General features: G+C 50.4%; 1 protein-coding gene across 4 annotated transcripts in view; it reads right to left on the reverse strand.

Annotated features, from left to right (window-relative positions):
- TIAM2 (TIAM Rac1 associated GEF 2) overlaps positions 1 to 26,685 on the reverse strand; it is a 191,229-nt gene that overhangs the window by 5,856 nt on the left and 158,688 nt on the right. For 2 of the 4 annotated variants that reach the window (XM_027602341.1, XM_027602342.1), the window contains exons 2-8: positions 9,829 to 10,008; positions 7,248 to 7,316; positions 6,557 to 6,682; positions 5,621 to 5,729; positions 2,853 to 3,032; positions 1,046 to 1,164; positions 32 to 140 (exon numbers count right to left, since the gene is read on the reverse strand). In XM_027602341.1, the coding sequence (XP_027458142.1) occupies positions 32 to 140; positions 1,046 to 1,164; positions 2,853 to 3,032; positions 5,621 to 5,729; positions 6,557 to 6,682; positions 7,248 to 7,316; positions 9,829 to 10,008 (892 nt within the window). Of the gene's footprint in view, positions 1 to 31; positions 141 to 1,045; positions 1,165 to 2,852; positions 3,033 to 5,620; positions 5,730 to 6,556; positions 6,683 to 7,247; positions 7,317 to 9,828; positions 10,009 to 18,624; positions 18,638 to 22,930; positions 23,202 to 26,685 lie in introns of those variants that run through there. The other 2 variants (XM_027602343.1, XM_035728554.1) reach the window with 2 other exon arrangements.

The following is a 26,685-nucleotide window of genomic DNA, read 5'->3' on the forward strand; positions in this document are numbered from 1 at the left end:
AAGTTTACATTATTTCAAATGGGATACTAACCAAACACCGTGAGTTCAAGGTCCTTTCTGGCTTTTCCTAGAGACAGGAATGGATTCAACCAGGAAACTGCAGAGTGCATCAGAAGCTCCCCCATGGAAAGTTCTGTTACCTGTATCATAAAAACGGGAGATGAAGACAGGGAGACCCCAGGGGTAGGTCGTCTCATGTTGGACAGTGAATCACATATGTATATATGGGGATTCCAAGTACATTCAACGTGATTCTTATGGCCCCCGTAAACATGGGGCCTTTAAATAGTATAGGTTTTGAAAATAAGAGCAAAGCATCAAACTTTGAAAAATAACATAAATAGGCATTTTGGTTCAGTGCACACATTATATGTAAATGGACACTGAGGTCCATCCAGAGTGTCACCACCCCAATCCATAAACTACACTGGGCCTGCAAAGATAAAAAGACCAACACTGAAACTGTCACAAAAAATTAAACTCCAGCTGTTTTCTGTTCTTGCCTTTCTCTACTGAAACTACGTTTTCTTATATGTAGACTTGAAAAGCTCAAGATTCTAATTTAGTAATTAACCAGAGAAGAAAAATATAGAAATTGTCAAATTCCACTTAAACTAGGTCTGTAAGTAAGGAGGCAGCCACCGATGTTAGACATCGGTTCTTTCTACCTGCTGACCCCACTTCCTGTTTCCATCCTCCCATCAGCTCGCGCTCTTCATGTACACACCCGCCTCTGGACCGAGGCTTGCCTCACAAGGCCCCATGGAAAGGGGGGAGGGGGGAGGGATGTAAGCTTAGTGATATTTCTTGCTTTCTTTTGCACAATGTTAAGGTGACATAAGGTTACATTCTTAAACCAGTATAATGAATTTTCTGTTCCGTTTATACTTAAATGGTATGGTTTACTGCAAGCGTTAAGATCAAAAAAATTTTAGGCATATTCTCCTCTAGGAGAGCCCGAACACACTGGCCTCGTCTGGAGATCACCTATAGATGCAGTGAACAAATGCATTCAAGCATCTCAGAATCCAGAAGCCCCACTGACCTCCTTCTCTGTTCCACTCTGCTCTGCCACTAACTGGTCAAACACGGTCCCATAATCCTCGTAGATCTTTTGCATCTCATTGATGTGGCTTGCTACTTTTTCCATTGCCTTTAGTGCCTCTGAAAAATATAAAATTATTTTATAAACTTTGTTTAAGTCCTACCAAAAGCCGTAATGAAAAAGCTCAAGATTCAAGCCAGATTCAAGCCCAGTTCTTACTAACGGAAGCGTTACTCAGGTATGGCTCACACAGCCCACTGTAACCCAGTCAGTATAATGAAGAACAGGACAATCTCCCACCTCCAGGTCTCTTTGAAATGAGGCAAAACACAGGTAAAAAGTATCACTAATAAGAAGAGCTAGCGCTGATCGAGCACCTTCTATTTGGCAGGTACTATAATGGGTGGTTTATTTTAATCATCTCATTTCATCCCCACAGTAACTCAATGACTACAGGAGCTGTAATCAATCCCATTTCAGAGATGAGGAAACTGAGGTGCAGGGGGGTTAAGTATTGTGCCAGACTTCTAAAGAGAGAAATAAGGAGTAGAGCCAAAACTAAAACCCAAGACTCACTGGCTATCGGATACCTGCCCTTAAATTCTGCCTCTCCTCCCGGGCCAAAGACTGGAAACTGTGAACAACAGTTTGTTAGCAAGAACTTACTAATGTCTCTGTAAATGCCCCTAATGACCACAGCAACTGTTTGCATTTATACACGGTGCTTATTTATAACTTTCTACTTGGGCAGGTGAGGGACAAAATGATTTTGTCAAAGTCAAAACGCAAAATTTCAGGTTACCTATAAATTTAGCATTTTGCGTTATTTTGTTCTGATTCAGTATTTTAATTCAGTTTGGAGGCAAGTTTGGAAGGCAATTTTTAATATACCCATTTAAACATCATCTTGATGAAAAAGGATCTTTTCACATTATTTGAATACTAATCATAATTTGTATCATTTACTTGTAGAGTTTAACTTCCATGTAAAAAAAATTTTTGTCTTTGTTATTTATGATACCAAAGTATGCTTGTCATAGAAAAAAGAGCCAGTTTAATTGAAACTCTTTTCAGTGTTTATTATTCAGTACTACTAATATGTATTAATAAATTTGTTACTCTACGCAGGTATTTTATTACCGGTAGACCAACCACCTAGTTTTCACATGCAGAGAACAAATCACTATTTCTCTGATGCAAACACAGCATCCCTTTAGGGGATACTCTTACTTCATCTCAAACTGAGGGGCTTTGTGTATTTGACAAATTGTATCTTAAGCCCGTAATTTCTGGGGTTGCAAAAGAAGACACATCAGCCTGGACTGTAACGCAGAACCTGTCGCTGGGAGCTGGGCTGTGGAGCTGGGCTCTGCTCCGAAATCCCCACAAGGTGGAGCCTCACCCAATGGATTCAATCAGCAGCTCTGGGCAGCGCGCAACACACAACCTCACAAGGTGGCAGGAAAATAGACCCCATTTTCCGTTCCAGCAGCCCTGTTTTGCTAACCGAGAGACCCAAAGTAACGGATTTCATCTCTCTGAGCTCAAATACGTTCTTTGAAAAACGAAAATGGAATCACCCCTCCAGAGGGGTTTGGGGCTCCTCCGATGACATCATTTTGCCCAAGTATTCTGTCCGTCTGGAGGGCTGGCCATATACCTAGTAGCTACTTGCACATACTAAAATTGTATCTAAGCTTAAGAACCATGGTCCTGAGGCAGGTCTGAGAATGTGAAACGAAGCAGGGAAGAGAAGAGGGGCCTGGCAGGCTTGGCGGGTGGCGGCAGTCACGGTCCGTTTTCCTACCTGTCAGGTGATAGTGCTCCTCGCTCTCGTGGTCCGTCAGCGACACGAGCTCCTTGAGCAGCAGAGGGTACTTGAGCACCCTCTGAACCGGCTTGATGAGGTAGGACTCCAGGGTGGAGGAATGCTGCTTGGTGGGATTCCGGGCATCCAGAAAAGCCTTGAAGGCTTTATCAGTTTTAGCTACGAGCAGGGGGATAAAAGACCCTTAGAAGAGCACAGCAGGAGAAATTCAACCCTACTTCATTCAGTTTTTTAATGGAGTCACAGATCATCCACTTCTACAGTCATCCTAATGCCAAAAAACCCAAATGCTTCAGTGGGTCAGGCACCCAGCTGTCAACATGGATTCAGCATCACAGTCGTGGGGGAGGGGGCAAACCCCATGAAAAAAGGGAAGTTACGAAGCTGTCTAAATAGTACAGTCTGCACACCAAGTTGAAATGTAGGAACGTCTGACTTTAAAGGCATATTCACATGCAAACCCATGAGAGATTGTTAGGGCTGCCTAAAAGGTGAGTTTCAACCAATTCATAAAGCCACAGAACAGTATTATCCAGACCCTACACCTACCCTGCAAAAGAATCATATATCAAAATAAACCAGGAATTTTTCCCCACCGTCCTCGCACAGACTGTTACTTATTCTATACACAAGGGGCTGTCTTGTTTTCTTTTGAAATAAATTGGTGAGCACTGCAGCCTTCACCTCCACAGCTCTGAGCGGTCCATCTCACGGGATGTGACCTTCAGACCACTACAGGCAGGGAAGGCGACCTGCGTCCAGTGTCTGACGTTATCAAGGGGACACACAGGAACCCAACCCCATTCAGTGCTGAGAGTGCCAACGGATGTGCCAGTGGCTACTCTGGAGTCCACCTGCTGACACTCGTTGGCCATCTGTTTGGAATTCAGCCAATCTGAATGAAAGCACACCCTTATTTGGGGTTTTGCCACAAAGGCAAAAATCTACAACTTCTAGGAGATGTGGTACCATTTTGAATGTGACCAAAGTGGCTGCCGAGAGGATCCTTCAGAACTGAGCAAAGCACTGGTGTGCTTTAATTTTACTGTCAGTAAGAAGGTGTTCCTAGGAAATGCCGCCGGGAGTCAGATATCCGTTGAAGCAAGCAGAGGAGACAGACTTTGGCTGGGGCTTGCTCACTTGAAGCACTTTGAGACTCCATTTCTTAACCCTGAGCCTGTCCCAGGGGAGTCATCTGTGTCCCAGAAACGTTATGACATTGTGACGGAGGCGGCTTCGCAGGTTCCTGTCTTGCTCCCCGGGTCCCGTGAGAGAGAGAACAGGGGCGGCCCGGTGACCTTTTCTGGAGACGGTTCCGACGACGACCGGAAGGCTCGCGTGCATTCCCCGGAGCCGCCTTCCGGCGCCGGGCCCGCGCACTCTCCCCGCGCTCCGCGCGCCGCACCCCTGCCGCCCGCGGCCCGCAGCGCAGAGCCGGCCTCTCCGCGCCCCGCCACCACAAACGAGAACGCCAAAGAATGGGACAGAAAAACGTCTCCTGAGAGAGGCAGATGGGAGAACGTTAATCTCGGGTGTGAAGCCACGGAAAGCAGCCTCAGGAACAGAATCGCTTCAGGTGAAGCGGCACTCCCGGCTGGGGTGTGGCAGGAGCAGACGGAGCCGCACGCGGCAGAGTTCCCTCCAATCCGCGTGCAGCGGAACAAGGGCACGGCTCTCACCAAACCCTCGAATCCAGCGCCCAGGCTGGGCCGACCGGCCCGTTACTAGGAGCCCACGCGCTCCACGCGCCCCCCCCCCCCCCCCCCCCCCCCGCCGCGCGCCCCCCCCCCCCCCCCCCCCCCCCCCCCGCCGCGCCCCCCCCCCCCCCCCCCCCCGCCGCGCGCCCCCCCCCCCCGCCCCCCCCCCCCCCCCCCCCCCCCCCCCGCCCCCCCCCCCCGCGCGCGCCCCCCCCCCCGCCGCGCGCCCCCCCCCCCCCCCCCCCCCCCCCCCCCGCCCCCCCCCCCGCCGCGCCCCCCCCCCCCCCCCCCCCCCCCCCCCCCCCGCCGCGCGCCCCCCCCGCCCGCGCGCCCCCCCCCCCCGCCGCGCGCCCCCCCCCCGCCGGGCGCCCCCCCCCCGCCGCGCGCCCCCCCCCCCGCCGCGCGCCCCCCCCCCCGCGCGCGCCCCCCCCCCGCCGCGCGTGCGCAGTCTCTCCCGCGGCCCCCAGCGCCTGTCTGGTGCGGCACGAACCCGAGACGGTAAGGTCCACCCAGCGGGTCTCCCTGGGCGTCAAGAAAACGAAAGGCTTCAGTTAAAGCCAATAAAAGAAGATGATAAAAACGTGGGGCGAGGAAGGGCGCTTCAGTGACAGGATGTGGGCTGTTAACTGTTAGTGTTTGCCTGGCTCCGTCAAAGCGGCTTTAACTCTAGTTACCGCTCTGCTTGTGAGTGTGATGGTGGCATTTGCGTCGTTCCTCGGGCCTAAGAAGGTTAGCGAGAAAGGAAGAAAACAGCAGCTTATGGTTCCCGGGTTTCAGATCAAGGAATTTGGAAAAAAAAAAAAAAAGAATCCAGAGGTAATTTAACAGCAGAGTGACAACAAAGCAGAGAAACATCTCTACTCTTAGGACACGTGTTCACTGTTACCAATAAACTGAAATAAACTAAGAATGTTTCCTCTAATGCCTGTCAGTTTAAAGGTCAAGAACGGAGCATGACCCATTAAAACTGCACTTATCCCCACTTATTAAATGCAAATTTACTCTGTTAAAAAAAAAAAAGGCAGTTATATAAAGGTATGAGCAACTTACCTCGCTCTAGAACCTTCTGTACTTTAATATGATTAGCACAGAATCCGCTGTAGAGTTTAAAATGGTCCGCGTAATAAAGGAAGGAGCCTCCAAGGGAAAACAGCAATTTCTAGAAGGGGAAGGAAAAGTCACATTGGACATGGTTTAATCGGTGTCTGCTGGCTCTGGTGTGGCATTTGACTACTTTGGTGCATCCATGGCGACTGTCTTTCAGACACCAGAGCACTAATGCCTCAGAGAAATCACCAAATGAAATAAAGCCAGGACTGCCCCATTTCCACAGCAGACAGAGAACAGCCTGGCATCCCCCTAGCAGATCTTGAGTTTGACTGAAAGCCTTCTGGCGGCAGAGCCTACTGACACCACAGGCAAAGGACAAGAAAGAAAGGTCGACAAAAATACATCTGATAGAGTGGGATATGAATGATCTGGGAGGATAATCAATCAAGCATTACTTGGGACAGATGCTTTTGTCTGTATCCTGCCCTGTCCCCTTTCTACTGTCTTGCACCTTTCCTTCCCTGGAGGGGAGTCACTGATGCTCACACTGGAACAGGGCTCCATTGAAGAACCACTGGCCTATGCTTGTCATCCCAGCGTCACATGACCATGAAGATGCGAGATTAGATGCAGGGTAGGTGCTCCTGCTTCGAGCAAACTCCCTACATATCGTTCAGTAGATCTGAGCAAACAGTGTGGTAGACATGCTCAGCCACCGGGCAGACTCTGTGTAAGTTGTGCCACCCAGACTCTGACTACCAGAAGCACTCAAGATACAAACGTGGCCGGCTTTTACCACCTGCCAGAGGAAAACAGCGCAATGACAGCACTAAATTTACCTTGTCAATGGGCAAGGGACAGCAATTTCTTTTTCAAGGGAGAGTTCTGCATTCTACCCATTTATTTTTGCTTTAAGCCAAAGTCCAAAATACTCACTCTGAACTGTGAGGGAGTCTCAAGGCTGCTAAAGTCCGAGGATGCTGAAATCCCATCCTCCAGAGTCTCCAGAAACACCTTTTGAAATTCAAGCATCTCTGGCAAACTTCCAAAAAGGGACTCCATCTATATGAAGGCCGGGATCGGAAAGGGGGCATCAGCAATGAAGACCCAGAGACCACTCTAACACCCAGACGCACAGGCAAATCCCAAGTTGTTCACCAGAAAGCAGCAGACAGAAGTAAATCCTTCAAAGATGGCAGCATATTCACTCTGTGACATAGTTTATGCACAGAGTTTTTACAGCTCTGGTTCTAGTAATTCTAAAATAACCTTATAAATGGATGTAACATTTTCAGGATTCAAACTGGCGAAAAATGGAAGTCAGTAGAAAAGAACTAATTACTGAGATTTAACATTAACAAGTCATGAATTAAAGAGTAACTTTTGGCCGCACTTTCTTCTACCAAAAGGACACTGACTGTCCTGCGCAGGTGAACTCCTGCCACTGAGCATCACGTGACAGAGGCCACATAAACAGCTTTGGAGGCCACGCCTGGGTCCCTCCGACAACCCTTTAGTCCCAACCCCGATTCTTTGGGGATCAGCAGATAGAACCTCCGGGGAGGTCCACTCATGGGCAAACAGACTAACCTGTGTGTCAGTGGCCAGGGGGAAGGGGACTGATTACCTCATCTTGGGTGAGAAAGGTCTCATTTTGAAGTGGCTCCAAGTATAATTCAAAGAGGCAGCTCAGATCCTGAAAGACGGAAGAAGAGAATCTTTATCGCGCGTGTCTCCGAAATACCCAAGAGTTTCCAGCAACCCTGACCACAGCTCCAGACTCCCACCGGGAATGATGGATTTCAAGTCTTGTTGAAATTCATGACCCTGAAGGCAGTTCCTATTATTTCTGACCTAATTCACAGAGGCCAATGGCACAATGCACTCAGCAGCTGGGTCGCCTATCCTGCTTGGACAGCCTGGTGGCAGAGCCAGGCTCCCTCTGTGGCCGAGTGCAGCGGGAGCATTCATCTCCCTGCGAGAAGCTGAGTTCTGGCATGGCACGTCTGTCGGGCATGACCACACCGGCCAGCTCACCCTGCTTCCTCCTCTGCCTCAGCGAGCATGGCCACAGCCCCACCGTGGAGCTGAGAGGGACGGGACAAGATCTGGGAAGCTCTTCAACTTCAGGGTTGACGCATTAGCAGAATTTCAAGCTCCCATATTCGAATGCAAGAAAAAATGTCCAAGGATTAAGAGCAGTCATGATGTTTATAATCTAGGCCATGTCGGAGTCTCCAGTAAACCGGGCTCCAGCAGTGCAGGACAGTGGGAGTGGACAGTGTTTGTAAAACTCTTCAGATAAAGGGTTGATTTAATAATTTGAAGCCAAGACCAGGATATAATTTTATAATAGGAAAGGTTTTTCTCTTCTTATTTCATTTATTCCGAAGAATTTTCAGTATGAAAATGCTAGAAGTACTTGATTACAAAGTCCACTATTTTGCTCCCTCATTTTACAGTGGAAAAATCTAGACCTGAAGAGCTTCGTAAGAGCCGAAGCCTCCAGAACCTTATGGCATAGGTCCCGGGAGCAAGTGGAGAGGCCTGTGATGCCTTTTCCTATGTCGCAACGAAAAGCTCCCTGGCCTTCCCTCCCTCACCACCTTCCACGGCGACTGCTTCAGAGCAGGGGGATGCGAGAAGCTACGGAACCGTATCTCAGCGAACACACCAATGCTGACAGTTCCAAGTTGCATGCAGGGATCAAGGTTAGATGAACAAGAGGTAAAATCCCGTGTTAAATGTCAGCCACAAAAAGAAATGACAAAATAAAAATGGTGTGTGTGTCAATCACAAGAGGCACCCAGTGCTGGTTATTTGGTCAGAGCCAGGGACGGGCTGCCCTCCTTCCTCGTGCCGGCGGGGGCTGCTCAGGACTTACACACCACAAGCAGGTGGGCGCTGAGCCGCGGGGCCGGACAGCTGCAGCCCTAAGAAAACAAAGTGCAGGTTTCTTGCAGGGCAAAGGGTCCCCTCCGTCTAGCTCACCCAGAACGTCCATCTCAGTCCTCCGCCAGCCCCTCGGTGAAACAACCCTCCCGGTGCGGGGTGGCCGAACGGTAAAGCAGAACCACATCGACAAGAGCAGTAGGAACTCTGAATTCCGCCCTCGCCTCTGTGGGTGAAAGCTCGTTTCCACCCTCCCTCACGGGGTCGGGGGGTCTCTGAAGCCTCAAACCGCACAGCGCACACAGCTGCTTTGGAAAGGCCATCATGATCACAGGACAATCCAGAAGCCCAGTCTGAGCTCCCCGGTGTACACGTCATCTCCCCACGTGAGATACTGGACAAGACGTAACAGGATATGAAAGTAGACTGTCCACTCTACAGCTTTTCTTTCTCCCCACGGGACCGTAAGAAGGAGCTCTAGGTAGTTCTACCTGTGAGTAGGCCGCCCATCAAGTCCAGATAAAATGACAGTAACACTGACGAAAGGGGAAGCTGAGACTTGTCTTGTGGAGGAAGGAGGTGACAGCCGGCTGTGCACACGCGGGTGTGAGTGGGAGTGGAGGGCACCACCGAAGGCCGGGCCGCCACCCGGGGCAGAGCCTGGTGGGACTCTCAGCCCCTGCCCTGCGCCCATGCTGCTGCCAGCACCGGCCGAGCAAGTGAGCTTCCAGCAAATACTGACAACAGAAGAACCCGGTCTTCCCGGGCTCAGGCGTCCTTCAGAAAAGGTTTCTCAAACTACTGACTGGGGTCCTCGGAAACAAATGAATTCTTCGGGTACTGAAGAGTCTCGGCACGTACCCCTCTGTGCCGGGGTGGGAGCGGCCCTGGGATGACCCGCTGCTCCGTCGTGGGGGACCTGTCCCGCGCGGCAACGGCCACCAGGAGGGTGTGGGGGGCCACACCAGCAGCTGCTTGTGAGCAGGTCCCTCCCTGGTTCCTCAGCCCCTCAGGTCCTCTCCAGCGCTCTCCTGCTAAACCAGTACAGACTCCCTTCCCACAGAGCGCAGGTGACAAACCAGAACATCTGTTTCCATAGCGAAAGCTACCTTGCTACGGCAGTGAGCCGAGCACCTGATTCTCCCAAGCCCTCTCGGCTCGTGGGCCCTCCCGCCCCCCTCTCGGGCAGCAGTCCGCCGCTTCCAGGAGCAGGCGGCTCTGGCACGAGTGCTGGGGTTCCGGGCAGCCCTGCCGACACACAGCTGGCCACCCCCGGGGAGACGGGGCGGGAAAGAACACGCGGCCCCTTCCGTTACCTTCACGTAGGACTTCTCCGTGTCCATCAGCTCCTGGATGACTTTTCGGAGGCGGTCTGCATCGGAGAGGTGGCGAGCCAGCGGCCGCGGAGGTGGGTCCCGAGGCCCCCGAGGCCCTTCCATGCCGTCGCTCTGCGTGTCGCCGAAACCCCTACACAGCACGGCGATCTGTCCCGCACTCTGAGAGAGGGCGAGACAGGGGGATCATGTAGGGGACGTGCTACGTTATTACGGGCCTCGCAGCGGGGACACAGCCAGCGGCAGTCTCCGCCCAGTGCGCTCTCGGCAGTGTCACGGGGCGAAAAGCTAGGCCCACCGGTCTTACTCATTCACCTGATGCTTTTTTGGTGTCCTAATAGCTGTCTGGCACATGGCTCGTTGGTACTGAAACTAGCGAACAAGGCACAGGACTAGCCGTCGGTTTAATAGACTTGAGGGTGCTCTCAAAGCAAGCTTGTGGCTCTCTAGGAGCACACTGAGGAGCCTCCCAGGCAGAAGAGCCCTGGGAGGCTCCGGAATGGTGTGGCACCCCAAGGATTTGAGGATGGCTTGGCCACAAGGTGCTTGCAACTCTGCCCTCAAATCCAACCACGAGCTCTGCAGTCTCGCGCCAAGTAGCAGAATATGAGTGAAGAGGTTAGACGTGCTGCACGTGCTGGGGATGGGCGTGAAGGGAGGGATGTCCCCTACCCTGCGGGGTGCAGAGTCCCCCACCCCCACCCCAAGGAGGGCCCAGAGGGAAGCAGGGGATACAGCAAAACCCAGTGAGTGCCAGAGAAGAGGGATGAACCGGCTTTGCGGGAAGTCTCCTGATGATAGTGGGAATGGAATCGTCCAGACTGAGGGACAAGAAGAGTCAGTCCCCCAGCCGTCAGTGCAAGTTCCTACTTTTAAGCACAGTCACGAAAAAACCTTCTCAAGGGGAGCCCATTTGTATGGTCCTGCCCGAGGCTGGGGGTTTGAAGTCTCAAATGTGTCTCCTCCCATACGTTTCCACAGTGCCTGCAGCATCGTCAGATTACACTCAGCGTTTTTTTTTACTTCTCTTTCTCCTTCCATCCGACCCCCATCCAAGCTCCAGCCCGTCTTCCCATTCACCAGCGTGTAAGCCTGTCTGGGGCAGGGGCCTTTCCCTGTCACTGCCCCCAGCGCCCAGCTCAGGGGCCGGGGGCCCAGCCGGCGCCCCGCTCACCTCCTCAACTCCCCTGCACTGCCGTTGTCCCAAGAGACAAAGCAGCATGGCCCAGTACACCTGACTAACCGCCATCCATCTTTGGCAACTCTTGTCTCTCGGCTAAAACTCTCCCTTCTTCAGTTTAAGTGCCTTCAGGCCTAATCTCTAGCGCTCTGGCTGGGGTAAAAAGCTGAACTTGGCAGAACCATCTCTTAATGCTCCATTCATTTTCTTGGGGACCTTTCAGAGCACAAACAGCTCACACAAGCATGTGGGTGACCACAGTGGCCTGATGCACACTGGTTATAAAAGCTGACACCTGACAGATAAAAGTCTCTCGACGCTGAAACAGGACACTCTGGCCCTCCCCTTTTGCCTCCCTCTCTGCTCTACCCTCCACACTGATCTGGCTAATCTTTCGATTCAGTGGGTCTCAACTGAGGGCCCCCTCTGTCTCCAAAAAGAAGACCGGCCCTGCATGAGAAGGCAGTCCCCTTGCCAAGGTAAGAAACACCAAAGCACAGCCCAAGGCTCACTGGAAGCCAACCCAGGCTTGTGTGGAACGAATGAGAGAGTAAGACTCCGTAAACCAACGGGAGCCACTTGGTTGTGTGCGGGAGGCTTCGGGAAGAAGAGGGTCATAACATGGTCCTGGAAAGCACACGTGTTCCAAGGGAGAACCACAGAAGAGCCAGAAGGACAGTGGGGGATGAGCACTGTAACACAGAGCCCAACTCAGGGGAGTGAAGTGGGCCTCCTCTCCCAGCCAGTTGTCCGTGACCAGGACTTCCAGACGGGGGGGGCTCTTGAAATATCACTGTTTCTCTCGTTTTCAAATAAATCTTGGTGCAAAAGTTAGATCAACCATGGAACAGGCACTAAGCTTCCAGCTAGACACACACATATAATACAAAATAATTTACTTCTCAAACAGTTCAAAGCATGTGTAAGTACTAATGATTCTCCTTTGATATATGCATTATCCACATTTTGGTTCATATTAACTGCGAACGCAAGTATATTTCTGGTAATGCCTGTCAGAAGACATTCATTCCGGGTAAACTCTCAAAAAATAAGAAAACAGATGTGGATCTTAAGGCACCAATCAAAATGCATCTTGATTTATCAAAATGTCTCACTTCATGTTTAAAACAACCAAATCTTATGATTCATTACTGAAGGAATTCCAACACTGTTAAGCCATGCCCTAAAAGCCTAATGACATAGAGTAAAAGCCCAACGGAATAGTGCAGCCAAAAGGTGGCTTTTCTGTCTTCCAGGATGTGAAGATCATAAAGGATCACTGGGGAATACAACCAGACCACTCCAAACTCCATGCTCCTCCTTTCCAGGGGATCTCAACCCTGGCCGCACATTAAGCTGTTTCGGGAGCTTTAAAAAATACCCATGGCTAGACCCACTCAACCTGTGGGGTTCAAGCTATGATTATTTTCTAAAAGCTTCCCAGTTCAGTTGAGCAGCCTCTACTTCGGGTCTCCCAGGAGCAGTGCTGCCTTCCACCTGATCACGCTGTCCCCATGGTCTACAGTGAAGGGCGGCCACGTAAAAGGGATGTGGCCCGAACTCATGAGACAGAAGAAGTAGACGGAATCATACCCACAGCCCTGGTAGTCTGGGTCTGGCCCTCTACGAACTGAGCTAAACAACCGTAGATAATAATACTGAGACTCCCAAACTCACTTATTTGAAATCTCTATACTGGTATTTGCACCAAAGCTCAGACAATATAATTTTGCAATGCTGAAAAATAATAGTTTCCAGGCCTAGAGAATCTATATTAAGCTCACATATACTGCACAAAATGCACCATAAGTTAATGGCAGCTGGTGAGCTTACAGCTTTGCCTTGCTGGGATGTCAAAAATCACACCTAACAATGCAGTGTTAAAATAACGAGATTTTAAAAATAAAGTATCTTGCCATTTTAGAAAATCAGAATTCATTTTGAGAACACTTCTGGTAAGATTAACTTGGAAAAGTGAATGTTCGGGGGGATTCTGATAGCAAATGTACTTTTTAAGGTGCCACAATGAAGTGCTCAAGTGTGACAAAGTCACCTTTCAAAGGCAGAGCAGTCGAGCTACTGTCTGGGGGAGGTGGTGGCGATTACTGGGCATCAGGAGGCAGGAACTCTAAAAGAAGACTGATTGTACAGGTGTTTTTACGTTGTATCCACAAGAGTTGCCCAGGTGGTTACGTTTCAGTTTCTCTATTCTTAGTGACAGTCATCAACGACTGAACTGTTTAAAGGTAGAATTCTGTGTGTGTCTGATAAGCAATGTCTATTAACAGTGACTACTCTGGTTGGGCCGTTCTCACACCCAAAACAGGGATGGGGGTGAAAAGCACAGGCAAGGTGCAGAGGACCAGAGTTCTAGCCCGGCTCTGCCCCCAGTCCTCTGCACGATCCTGAGTAAGGCTCCTTTCTCAGTCGACTTCCTTATCGATGGACCAGAAGCAGCCTTACCTATCCCATCAAGTCACCCCTCGAACGGCCAACTAGGTCGCCGAGAAAAGGGAACTCACATTTGCTGAGTCCCTGCTGAATGCTAGACAGACACAGCTGGCAGGGGTCCTCCCCAATCTGCCGGCACGTAATCCTTACTGGGACTGAGACAACACAGATGAGGGGTCAGCAGATGAGGGGCAGGGACTGTGAGGGCACGGGACCATCTCCTGGCTAGCTCTCTGCAGGGTGCCCGCCGCTCCCGGTACCTGGCAGAATATGGGGCAGAGCAGATGTGCTCCTCAGCCCCTGCCCCTGTGGTCACGGCTTCCTGGCCCCTGAGGCCGCCTCCGCTTGGAGAAACACCTGCAGCTCCCACACATCCGCAGACAACCTCCACGTCTTTTAGGCTGCTCCCACGCCCCACCGTTCCCCCACCCCCATCGTGCTCTAAAAGCAACAGAGATTTACAAGTCAGGGTTGGGGGTGCACGCGGATTCGGAAGCTCAGCCGCGTGTGCCTCTGCAGGAGAAAGAACACTCCAACCTCAGGTGCATACCTTGGATTAGTACCTTCCAGTCTGTAGGCTCAGTGCTAAGAATCGTGGGTTCACCGTGGGCTTCATTTTTTATAGGTAAGCACAAAACAAATATGAATTCCTTTTAAAAATTAAATGAGAACAGTTTTCCCAAAAACTGTTCTGTAAGGATACAGCAGTGATACTGACCAAAACAAAATTTTTTTAGGTTTTTAGGCTTACACTAAGGCTGACCCCTGCTTGAAAATGATTTGATCTTATTTACAGATGAGGAACGTCTCACTGAAGACCTGGGCATTAAAGTGCTTCAGGCGTCCTCAACACACACACACACACACACACACACACACCACACAACACACACACACACACACACACACACACACACACACACACACACACACACACACACACACACACACACACACACACACACACACACACACACACACACACACACACACACACACACACACGATGTGATAATTATTTCCCAATGTCTATGTACAGCAAATCATCAAGTTGACACACACACACACACACACACACACACGATGTGATAATTATTTCCCAATGTCTATGTACAGCAAATCATCAAGTTGTACACTTTAAAGATACAGTTTTGCCAACCATACCTTGAGAGAAGGAGAAAAGGTATCTGAAAGTCCCCTTTGGTTTTGTTGTTTTAAATGTGTGGCTAAGGAGACCTTCTGCTTCCTTATACTAGGGCTGAAATGTGTCTTTCCTCCAGGCGCCCCATCTCTCCACGGTGGCAACAAAACGGCTAAGGATGCTCAAGCACCTCACCCCGGGGTGCCCCTGGAGGAACGCAGGGGCAGAGCCTCTTTCTCAAACCGGTTCTGAGATGCCCCCTCTGACCTTGGATTCAGGGCATCACTCATTCACAGAAAACTGTCGCACCCCCTTCCTCCCGGTTCAGATTAGTAAAACCTGATCCCCTGGGCGTAACAACTTCGACGTTTACTTTGCTCTTATTTGGAGACATGGCTACCTGAGGCTTTTCAATTTTGCCCTAGGATTTGTATCTTAAAGGAAAAAAAACACAGTGGGACAAGTACGTCACGTTGTCCAGAACTAGTCTGAGATTCTGCAGCTACTCCACGGAACATCGGGGCCATCGGGAGCCCCGAGGCTCAGCAGCCAAGCGTGGCCTGGGCTTTCCCGCCTCCGTCTGCAGCCCAGTGGTCATGGAGGGATGGCAGGTACCGCGGACTCCTCTGTCAGAGGCATCTGTTTGTACTGCTTGGGCCCCAAATACCTCCAGCCTAAGAAAAAGGGTTGAAAAGCGCTGCATCATCTGTAGTTCTCACAGGGAAATACTTAAAGGTAAATGGCAGCATTCGCAGCGTGCGCTCCTTGCAGTCCCTGGTTGAGAGGAAACAGATGTTAACGTGAAGGCAAGATCCTTAATGGACTTAGCCGACAGGCAGACCTCGCCCAGGAAAGACACCCTCGTCCTGCTTGGGTAACTGGTCCTACGACAGCATATGGGGTCCGTTTGGCAGATCCCTAGCTGCCATCGCATCCTCCCCTCCCTCTGTCAAGCAGACCAGCTGAGACTGAGCCATCGCTGGCAACCAAGTCCCTGTCTGGATCATGGTCAGAGTTTCATTACACTAGCACAAGAAGCAGAAGAGCTAGGTTTCTACTACTTCTATTAGCCCTAAAAAGAATGTCAGAAAACATAAAAAAAAAAAAAAAAAAAAACAGGCTTTAGACTCTGAGCAAATGGACAGTTATCCTCGAGGATAGTATAGCCCTGGGAAGGTGCGGTTTGCATGCTGTGTGTTCTCCTACAGTGCGCTTATCATCTGGAAGCTACGAGAAGCCTGCAGGACTCAATAATCTGAGTGCAAGTATGTCGTCAGCTGTCACATCCTGGCAAATTAGCTGTCAAGAAAAGTTCCTGTTAGTTTAAAAAAAGAAAGGAATATCTAAAAATTGTACAAAGGACTTTTCAATTGACTCTGCACTACATTAAAGTCACTGACTAACTTACAGAAAGATCTAATATTATCCCCAAATGGCCCCGGCAGCGGGAATTCGGAAGGAGTGCAAAGGGCTAAATGACTTCCCAGGAAGGCTAGGGAGCAGAGATGGGCTTCACTCCACAGGGAGCAAGGGTAGCCCCCAGCGCCCGGTCGGGGGCCAGGTCAGACATCAGGGGCTGCAGGCCTGCCCCCGGGGGGTTCTCGGGAGGGGAGGAGGGGGCCGTGCTCAGCACCTTGGCAGGGTGGGGTGGAAGTTAAAAAGCATTCAAGTCGACCAGTGAAATTCACATTTGGGGGGCCACTTGTCTTAGTGAAACAATCCCTGGATGGAAAAGTCTAGAGAAATAGGTTTTTATATTTATCAAAATGGTACAGAAAGGATGAGGAAACACTCGTACTCTGTTCTCTAGACCAAAGGGTTCTATTTCCAAAAGCAGAAGGGGAACGGAAACCATAAAAGTAAATGTGAGCTGATGTCACAGGAGAGCCTTTATTTTATACTGAAACATAATGATGAAGCCAATAAATCGGGGCACAGAAATGCACCGAGGTAACAGGACAGTTACCAGCGACGGGACAGATGCGTGGCCGCTGCTGACTCAAGGCGGCCACGACTTACCGGGACGGGCAGAAAGGAGATGTGTGCGTTGTGTGTCTCTACTGCACACGAACATACATGCACAGATTTTCTAAAAATGGAATGATATATATCAAGTATGCAGTGTTAACCAAGATATTTTTATCCTTGGGCTCATTTGAATTTTCTCTTTTACAGTGGTTTAAGATTTTTAATAAATGCACTCCTTTCCTGTCACTTAAAAAAAAAAATGATGGTTGAAAAGGCTCAAAGTGTTCTGTTTCTATGGACACAGTGATGAACAGACTGACACAGTTCCTCCGCTCACGGTGCCCCGAGTTTGGCCGGGAAGATGAGCTCTGACAAAGTAATTCAAGATGATCGGCGCCCAAAGTGCAGGGTCCTGTGGACACAGGCCCGAGACTCCCATGGTCTGAGCTGCGAATGCTGACACCATGCACTCAACGATAAATTAGTTCTCTACACTAAGCCAAGTCTGGGGCCAGGGTGCGCCAGGACCTGGGGGCCAGAGCAGCCAGGGCCGGAGGAGTCAGGCAGAGCAGGGAGACGGGTGGGAGACACGAGGCAGGGACCGGGCCCTCAGGGGAGAGCAGGGGTGGGTGGCGGGCTTTGGGCAATCCCGACATGGCATGGTGGCAATCCCGACAGGCATGGTGGCAATCTCCCTGCCACCTGTTAGGTACCACACCTGACAGAGGATGACAAGGTGAGCATCGTGGTTGGCATGAAGGACGGGGGAGGTGCACCCCGAGTGGGGCAGGCCATCCCTTTAGCCCCTCTTCCTTACCCCTGGGGTACGTGTCAAAGTTCATGCCAAAGGGCCTGCGAGCACGCACTGGGACCAAGATTTCTGAAACAATTACTTTTTCCATGACGGAAGGGCTTACGCACACGGGCTCTGGAGGTACCACCCAGCTGGCCATGACTGATCCCCCCTACCCTTGACTCCATGTGCTCACCTGGAAAGCAGGGATCATGTTTCATAGGGTCCTTGTGACGAGTCAATGAGGTAAAACGTAAAAATACTTACCACAGTACAAGGGATAGATAAAAGTTAACATTTGTACAGGGAGTTTAGCTTGCCAAGTTTTGCTATTTTTTTTGAAGTATAGAAGAAGAAATGTCCTCTGAATCCCCCAAAGGGTGAGCCAGAAAAATCGCACTTCAGGATCTCGGCCTTCTCTCATGCAGGCCCTCCTCTCGGTGCTGAGGATGGAGCACTGAGCCCCAGGATGAAAACCTCGCCCTCCTGTGGGGGGGGGGGCGGGGGAGGGGGAGAGATGGCGAGGAGGAAGGGGGGCGCAGCGCATCTCAGACAGAGGGGGAAGGGCGCCAGGGGAACCAACCCTGGGCGGGGGGGGGGGGGGGGGGGCCGCACACGGAGGGCATGGCCCGGGGGCTGCAGCTTCCACAGCCGGTGGGAAGAGAAGCCAAGTTTGTGCAACTCTCGAGGGAGGGAGGACAGCAGTGTGTCCGTGTGGCACCTGTGTGTACCGGCACTAAAAGCTCCATGCGCAGCTGCCCCCCGACCCCCAACGAGGGCAGGCCAGCGCCTGCTGCAGAGCCTGGGGCTCCCTCAAGGGCCAGGGCAGCATTTCTACACCACAGGGCACTTCCTTCACAGAAAAGACCGGGTGTCTCGAGATCGCTCTTAGGTAGTTTACACAAAACGGCTCATCCCATCTAATATAGCCCGCCCGGGTACCGTGTCTTTGCCTTCCCGTTTTTCACCCAGAAAGCAAGCTATGGCTTCCTCCGGATGTACAGTTAAAACCCGCGCATCCAGAGGGATGCATGAGCTTCTCCTTGACTTCTGCGTGCAAAAATACGCGGCCCACTGTATAACAGAGACTTTAATGACCCCCCCCCGCCCCGAAAACCAACAGGTAGAGGCAAGGGTGGATCATCAGAGCAAGGGTCAGCCAACGAAGGCCTCCGGGCCAGAGGAACCCTCCATCTGCTGCCGCAGATCAAGTTTTATTAGCACTTGGCCGCCATGCTCATTCACCTGCCCCAGGTCTCTGGCTGCTTCCACCCCGAAACGCAGAGCTGAAGGCTTGCCAGAGCCTAAAGCATTTATTGTCCCTTCACAGGAAAAGTTTGCCAAGTCCTGATAACAGAGAGACGACCCCAAATCAAAAAAGATTCTGCTTTTGAAATTAGCCTTAATTAAAAGTCAACATCACCTAAAACCCTTTATTCTGAACATTTTTAGTGAGTAAAGGGGAAATTTAGAAGATGATTTCATGCTATTTTTCTAGAGACTACAAATGGCATCTTAATTCACACGAGGTATAAACCCTTTTATGTCCTATGCTTTCAACTGTGTCCAAAACAAAACCAAACACCTGCGTGCTCAACGGGCTCAGATCCAGGCTCCGAAAGATGACTCAAATTCTCTGGGGTTTGCTTTATTTTGTGTTGCTTTTTGATGGCTGAGACGATTCTGTTTGTCCTGTGATTCGGGGCATTTAGACCTGAATTTAAATCCTTTCTATGATTACTTTATACCACTTAACATTCATACTAAATATGTTTATCTGGTTAAAGACGTCTCTAAGCCAGTATCTTTCAACTGAATTTTTTTTTTTTTTTTTTTTTTTTGTAAAACATATTCTTAACTATGACTTTTCTATCAACACTACTCTCAGCCACTTTTCCATCCCGAGGTGCTGATTTCTGGGCTCAGGTCCATTTCCCTTCTTTTCCTTCACTATTCTCTCATGGCCCACTTTCATTCTGGCAATCAAATAAATTAAACTTGTGTATTTATCATAACCCTTCCTTCAGTGGTTAATGTCTTCACTGAACATCCTAGTCAGTTTCCATGTTTAATGCCAGTTTTCCCAAACAAGAGTTAGGTCTCTGGCTTCATTCTTGGCAACTGATAATAGATTACTGAAGCAGTTTTTGCAGGAAAGGTCTTGAAGTGTTACATATTCTGAGAATTTACTGAGCCTTTTTTTTCTATCTCTGTCACTGTATTTGAAGGAAAAGAATGCATCCATATAAACGCCAATTGCAATCACATTCTTGACCAGGGAGAGCTTTGATCAATCTGATAGCCACCAGTCCTCGGGGCAAGTCTGTATGAGGACAAGACAGCCGGAACCTGGAAGGGGGCAATCCCACACACTTGGCTTTAACAGTTCCAGCTGTGTCTGCCTTTGCCGGGGACAGTGCTGCCCGGCAGCCTAATCCCAGACTGCCCCCCAGCTGAGTCCTCTCCCCTTTCCTGCGGTTCCCTAAGAAGCATATTTTCTTTCTAGTTGTCATCTACGTGGGCTCCTGGTTGCCTTACCTAGAAAAACAGAAAGTAGGGTAGCACCCGGTGCCTGGCTGCAGACCGAGCACTCAGCTCTGAGAGCAGTTCCAAGACGCTCAGAAAACTGTAAGCCAGTTGCACCCATTCCCGTTCCTTGATGGTCCTCCCTGAGCATCTTAGCTTCCAGACTGCCTTAGACTTGCATCCCCTAGTTGGCTTGGTCTATCTTCCCATCTTGGTCTTAACAGAAGCCTTGGATCTGCCTACTCTCACAGAGTCCTCTTATCCACGAGGGTGTTTACAGCCACACGGACTAATAGAACCTACAGCAGCCCCCCTCATCCACCCTGGCTTAGCGCCCCCTGCAGTTTACAAAGCTATTTCTCACACATGGCTCTCCTTTGATTTCACCTCCTCGAGACTATCATGGAAATGGAGTCCTATTCTTTTTAATACGGATATGAGGATTCAGAAGATGAGGCGACTTTCCGAAAGCCCGCCAACCAGGCACTGAGAGGCTCCAGCACGTTGTCTTTCCACTTCCTGCCTGTCCCGGCAACAGCAAATGAAGAGACAAACATCTACTTGCTTTTCCCCCGTAGTACAGCCAGGGATGAAATCCTTCCTGTGAATCTTCTCATCTCTTCTATAGCCCACTCTCCAAATAAAAACTGCAAACGTGCTGTTTGGGATAGCCTTGGCCATGGGGGACAATCAGAGTCAAGGCCAAGTGACAGCAACACACGGCCAGCCGTGAGGGAGGCACAGAACGCCCAGCAAGCTCGCAGCGGCCCCCTAACAGTCTCCAGAAGAAACAGAGCCATGGCATCTCTTTCTGGGACAGGCAGACGAGAGTATCCACTCTGACTTGGGGAATGAAGGCTGCTATTTCTGCAAATCATGAATTCTTTAAAAACCTTCCTGAGCATTTAAACGTCACCATCTGTGATCTCTTGCTGCACAGCAAAGCAAGGTGGCCGCCCGGGCTGACAGCCCTGCATGACCCCACGGGAGCTGCAGGAGGACAGGAGCCGGCTCTTCACACCCGCTCCGGTGGCTCGTACCTCTGTGACCCTTTAACAACTACACTTTTTCTTTAAGATATTATTTATTTCTTTGAGAGAGAGGAGAGAGAGAGCATGCGAGCATGAGCAGGGAAGAGAGGTAGAGGGAGAGAGAGAAGCAGAAGCAGACTCCTCCCTGAGCAAGGAACCTGACGCGGGGCTCGATCCCAGGACCCTGAGATCATGACCTGAGCCGAAGGCAGACGCTCAACCGAATGAGCCACCCAGGTGCCCATAACTACACTGACTTCTATTGACTGCTGTTCCAGTAGGTTGCATGGGCCAAGGATGGCTCTCAGTCACTTAGGAAGAATGGTATGGGGGTAGGGAGAGAAGATCTAGGCCCTATTACTTGTCCGAAACCTACCACATCCTCTTTGGGCTTAAAAAGGCCTGGACTACAATAGCCAAACTATGGAAAGAGCCAAGATGTCCATCAACAGATGAATGGATAAAGAAGATGTAGTATATACATACAATGGAATATTATGCAGCCATAAAAAAAAAAAAACCCAAAATCTTGCCATTTGCAATGACGTGGATGGAACTAGAGGGTATTATGCTGAGCGAAATAAGTCAATCAGAGAAAGACAAGTATCATATGACCTCACTGATATGAGGAATTCTTAATCTCAGGAAACAAACTGAGGGTTGCTGGAGTGGTGGGGGGTGGGAGGGATGGGGTGGCTGGGTGACAGACACTGGGGAGGGTATGTGCTATGGTGAGCGCTGTGAATTGTGCAAGACTGTTGAATCACAGACCTGTACCTCTGAAACAAATAATACATTATATGTTAAAAAAAAAAAAAAAAAAGATAGTAGGAAGGGAAAAATGAAGGGGGGGGAAATCAGAGGGGGAGACGAACCATGGGAGATGATGGACTCTGAGAAACAAACTGAGGGTTCTAGAGGGGAGGGGGGTGGGGGGATGGGTCAGCCTGGTGATGGGTATTAAAGAGGGCACGTTCTGCGTGGAGCGCTGGGTGTTATACGCAAACAATGAATCATGGAACACGACATCAAAAACTAATGATGTAATGTATGGTGACTAACATAACATAATAAAATAAAATTTAAAAACTTAAAAAAAAAAAAAGGCCTGGACTATCAGTTCTAATATTTGGCTGAAAATACCACCTGGAATCTGGTATCTAAAAAACTGTAGCTTTGGGAAGAAAAATCACAAAAATATGAAATGTAAATTCCTTGTTAATATCCTGACCACCTTTCTTAGGCTTGGGTTCTGCCAAGCGCTATCGGAGTGAGCAGAGATACCACCTGCAGGCCCCTTTAACTCCCAGCTGTAGTTAAAAAAAAAATTTTTTTTTTTTTTGCTAGATTTAAGCAGTGTTTTGTTTTTTGGGTTTTTTTTTTTTTTTTAAGATTTATTTATTAGAGAGAGGCAGAGCGAGAGAGAATTCCAAGCAGACGCCGAGCTGGGAGCATAGCCTGACACAGGACGCGATCTCACGACCCTGAGATCCTGACCTGAGCTGAGACCAAGAGTCAGACGCTTAACCGACTGAGCCACCAGGCGCCCCACTTAAGCACCGTTATAATCCAGTTTGTTCCGTTACTCCGGACTGTATCCTACTGACAGGCTCTCAAATCAATCATCTCACATGAGCAATGTCTGCCTCACACACATTTATCTGAGACTTTACCACCAATCTCTAAAAATCTAACCCTGACTAAATAATAGAAATGAGGTCATAAAATTTAAACTAGGACAGTTATTTTTGATAAACCGTTTGGCAATTTGATCAACCTTCTAGAAAATGCAAGTCAATAAATCCAAAGTAACCAAAGCCATGTTTCCGCAGGAGCGCGGAGCCCAGAGGACAGCTACAAAATCATACCCGGACAGGCAGGAGCGCGAACAAAACCAGAAGACATCAGACACAACGTGACCGCAGCCGACTGTCCATTTAAAACTTTTTTTTTTTTTTAAGCCTCAGACACAGAAAACTGATTTTAAATCTCACCTGAGATTACTGGTTTGATAATCCTCTCTCCGTCGTGGAAACTCATCTATAAAACCACCGTGTTTAAGACCTCACTAGGCAACGGAGTGCAGAGCGGAGATGCCCTGCCCCGTCCTGGTGCCTGGAACAGCAGGCTGATGCTGCCCAGGCCAGTCTTCTCATCTGATCATCCTCTCTGTCGTGGCTGAACCATGAAGGTACTGGATTCTAGAACATTCCAAAGCCAACTCAAAGCCAACTCCAACACCAACTCGAAGCTCCTTGGCAAGACTCCCCGAGTGACACAACACTTGTGGAAACCCCCAGCCTGTGCAATGCCAAGCCAGAACCTTCTAAGCAATTGCACATCTAAGAGCTTCCTCATCTGACATCTGTTTTCTGAAAAAGACAAGAGAACTTAGGTGGCAGCAAAGAATCAGAGAGTGTGAAGGAAGGTGAGTCACAGAGGAGGAGGGATGCTTGGAGGCTGAACAAACAAAAGAAGGGACAGGGAGGTGTGACAACAAACAGAAGAATGGAAAGGAGAAAAGACAGAACTGGGGGCGTCAAAAACCATGCTTTCAGTTGTCTCCTGTCTCCCATATTAGTGACAAATCTATTTTGTGTTGCCTGGGCCTTCGTGCTATTATCAAGAACAGCAGGAGACTGATTTATGAAACTAATAATCCAACCTTTCCCCCGGGGAGTGAGAGCACAGTACTGGAGGGGGTGAAGTGTTCCCAGCGGGGTCCGCAGACCCCTGCTCCCTCAGCGCCTAGCCCCCGCCGCAGTGGCACAAAGTCAGCTCCGAGCAGACGCTACAGAGGAAATTGCAAAATGACTCACAACAACCTCTCAGAACTTTTTCAGCAAGTGAAAGCAGCTACCATGTGGGGCTGGGACATTATTAAAAGGTGAGAATCTGCTGTGAGTGATGGAAGGCATGAAGAAAACGCACTGAGGCTCAGATACATCTGCGCTCATGCCGGGCAAGCGAAGTCTTCGCTGGACTACAATCTCTGACACACAGATCTTTTTTTTTTTTTTTTTTTTTAAGATTTTATTTATTTATTTGACAGGACACAGCGAGAGAGGGAACACAAGCAGGGGGAGCGGGAGAGGGAGAAGCAGGCTTTCCCGCGGAGCAGGGAGCCCGATGCGGGGCTCGATCCCAGGACCCTGGGATCATGACCTGAGCCGAAGGCAGACGCTTAATGCCTGAGCCACCCAGGCGCCCCTGACACACAGATCTTTAACGGAGCCATCGATAGGACTGTCTCAGGCCCCCTACCAACGGCTAACATCGGGGAATGCCTCTGTGGGGGAGGTCCCAGTGAATGAAGGAATACAGCTGACACTACACCAACCCCCATTCTTGGTAAATACTGAAGGTAAGACAAACAGGATTCACGGCACCCAGAGTGGCCAGCCAAAATCGGGTCCTAACTGTGGCTGTTACTCCTTCAAAAGACAAGGAAAGGAGCGAGGCTTGCGGACGTGATGGGGCCGGGGTAATGTTCCCCTCGGCCCCAGGGAAACCACGGGATCGATCGTCTGCTTCCTTCTGATCCCCCGAACTGGGCATCCACCCACCCCTCTGGTCCCACAGACAGCTGTTGATTTTACTGAAGGGAGTTCTACAAAATGTTGGCTTGGGGTCAAGATCGAAACTTATGCCCCTCCTCCCCAGAAATCATTGTTTTTTCACTAATTACAGAAAATAAAACTCTGAAAATGCTAGAACATCAAGGCATAATGCTGTAATTGGTGTTCAACAACGTAGGAATGTCTAACCACCACCAGCAATATTCTCCTTGGTCTCAACCGAACGGTTTATGCCATCTGGGGTGGGGTTCTTATGTAATAATAGTATCTCAATGTCTCTTAGCACATTAAAGGAAGGCCTTACTACTGCCAAGCCCACCACACCCATCAGACCTGAAGATAAAGACAAAGTTCAAAATGTCACTTGGCTTAAAGAATCATAGGGCCAGGGGCGCCTCGGTGGCTCAGGTGGTTAAGCATCTGACTCCCGATCTCAGCTCAGGTCTTGATCTCAGGGTCAAAAAAAAAAAAAAAAAAAAAGGAAAAGAAAAGAAACACAGTGCTTTTCATTCTGTTAGTACCTGATAACTATGTCTGTAATGTTAATAATATTAAGTCAAGACAGCAGCTAGATTACTCAGGTGTTTACTCAATGTCAGAATTATGAACGTAGAGCTCACCGATTCCTAAGGAGAAAATCTGTGGGTAAACGTCCCAAGGACAGCAAGCTCCCTAGAACTGCAGTGACTTGTCACATACAGGAGCAATTTCCTGAGGGCCCATCGCTTTCATCAGATGCTCAACGGTCTGCTCTAAGTTATTTTCCGCAACCAAGTAAGAGAGTAAAAGACCAGAGCGGATACGGGAATAGAGCACCTAACCATCCTCACCTTCACTTGCCATGACCTTCAACCCCCATTAAGTCTTACGGGTTTTTACTTCAGTAACTGTGTGAAGGACAATAAATAACCAGTGCTAATTCTAATCGGTTTCTTCTAGAATTTCCTATTAAGCAGCTCTCTGTGTTCATGAGGAGAAAAGGCCACACGTCAGGCAAACGCCAGCTTGAGATCAGGCGTTGGGGCAGAGAGCGAGGCCGGCGGGGTGTCAGAGCCCCACAAACAGAACCAGCACAGGCCTCCACGACCGGCAGAGCCGCCCCTCGGCACGCAGGTGCAGAAGTCTGAGGACTCCCCCAAGGACGCAGGATTTCAGCGTAAGACTTGGGGCCCAACCCCACGTGTCCTTCCCCACGAGCCCCCACGTCCCGCAGGCTTCCCCCCCGAGAACCTGCATGAGCCTGCGAACGGGATTTACTGACGGTGGGGTCTGGCCCGAGACTCCCCGCTCAGACTCCCTGCTTTCTTCTCCTCCAAAAAGAGAGAGATGATTCTGAAACTATTCTGTCTCCAATCCACGAAGCCTAGAAAGAAAATGAACCTGGAGACACAGAGGGCGGGAACCGTGGAGGGGGAGGGTGAAGGCAAAGGAAGGGGGCGGCCATCGCCTCCACGAGCACTTGCAGAAGCATATGCCCGCTCTAGAGCCAACACAGACGGCGGGGGGCCTCGCCACACCCCCACTGGGACTTGCCCCCGGCGGGAGGCAACGGGGGGGGTCCCAAGGAGCGCAGCTGGGGCCCCTCTCTGCCACCCCCCACCCAAGATGCAGCGGCTGGCTGGCTGCTCTTCGAACGTGGGCCTCCGCTGGGCCTCGGGAAGGCCAAACCCACCGTCCTCCCGTCTCACCTCGGAGGGGCTGGGCGCGGAGGCACGGCCGCCGCGGGTTCGAAGGCGAGGCCGAGCGGGGAGAGGCCCGCCCGGGGAAGGCCGTGTGGGCCAAAGCTAGTCCCCCCCGCCCAGAGACGGAAAGCCTTCACGTGGCCCGGCTCCAGGGAGGCCCGGGCACTTTCCTGTGAGTCACGGTCCCGACAGTGTGAGGAGGGGCTGTAATTATCCCTTCAGCCCTGCCAGTGGGTTCTAGAGCCGCGTCAAGCCACAAGCCCACCCGCCCTCTCGCTGATTCACGCCTTGGTGCCGCCATGGCCTCCTGACACCTTCCTGCTCCTTGCTCCCTCCCAGGGGACTCCCAGGATGACTCCCGTGACAACTCGTGCTCGCTCCCAGAAAACCAGGGTGAAGGGGGAAGTCTGGAGGAGAATGAGGAGGCAGGAAGGAGAGGGCTGGCTGGGGCTGGCGAGGCGGCCAAACGGGAGGAGGAAGCAAGAGGCT

The sequence above is a fragment of the Zalophus californianus genome, chromosome 7 (assembly GCF_009762305.2).
Source record: "Zalophus californianus isolate mZalCal1 chromosome 7, mZalCal1.pri.v2, whole genome shotgun sequence".
Classification (NCBI taxonomy): domain Eukaryota; kingdom Metazoa; phylum Chordata; class Mammalia; order Carnivora; family Otariidae; genus Zalophus; species Zalophus californianus.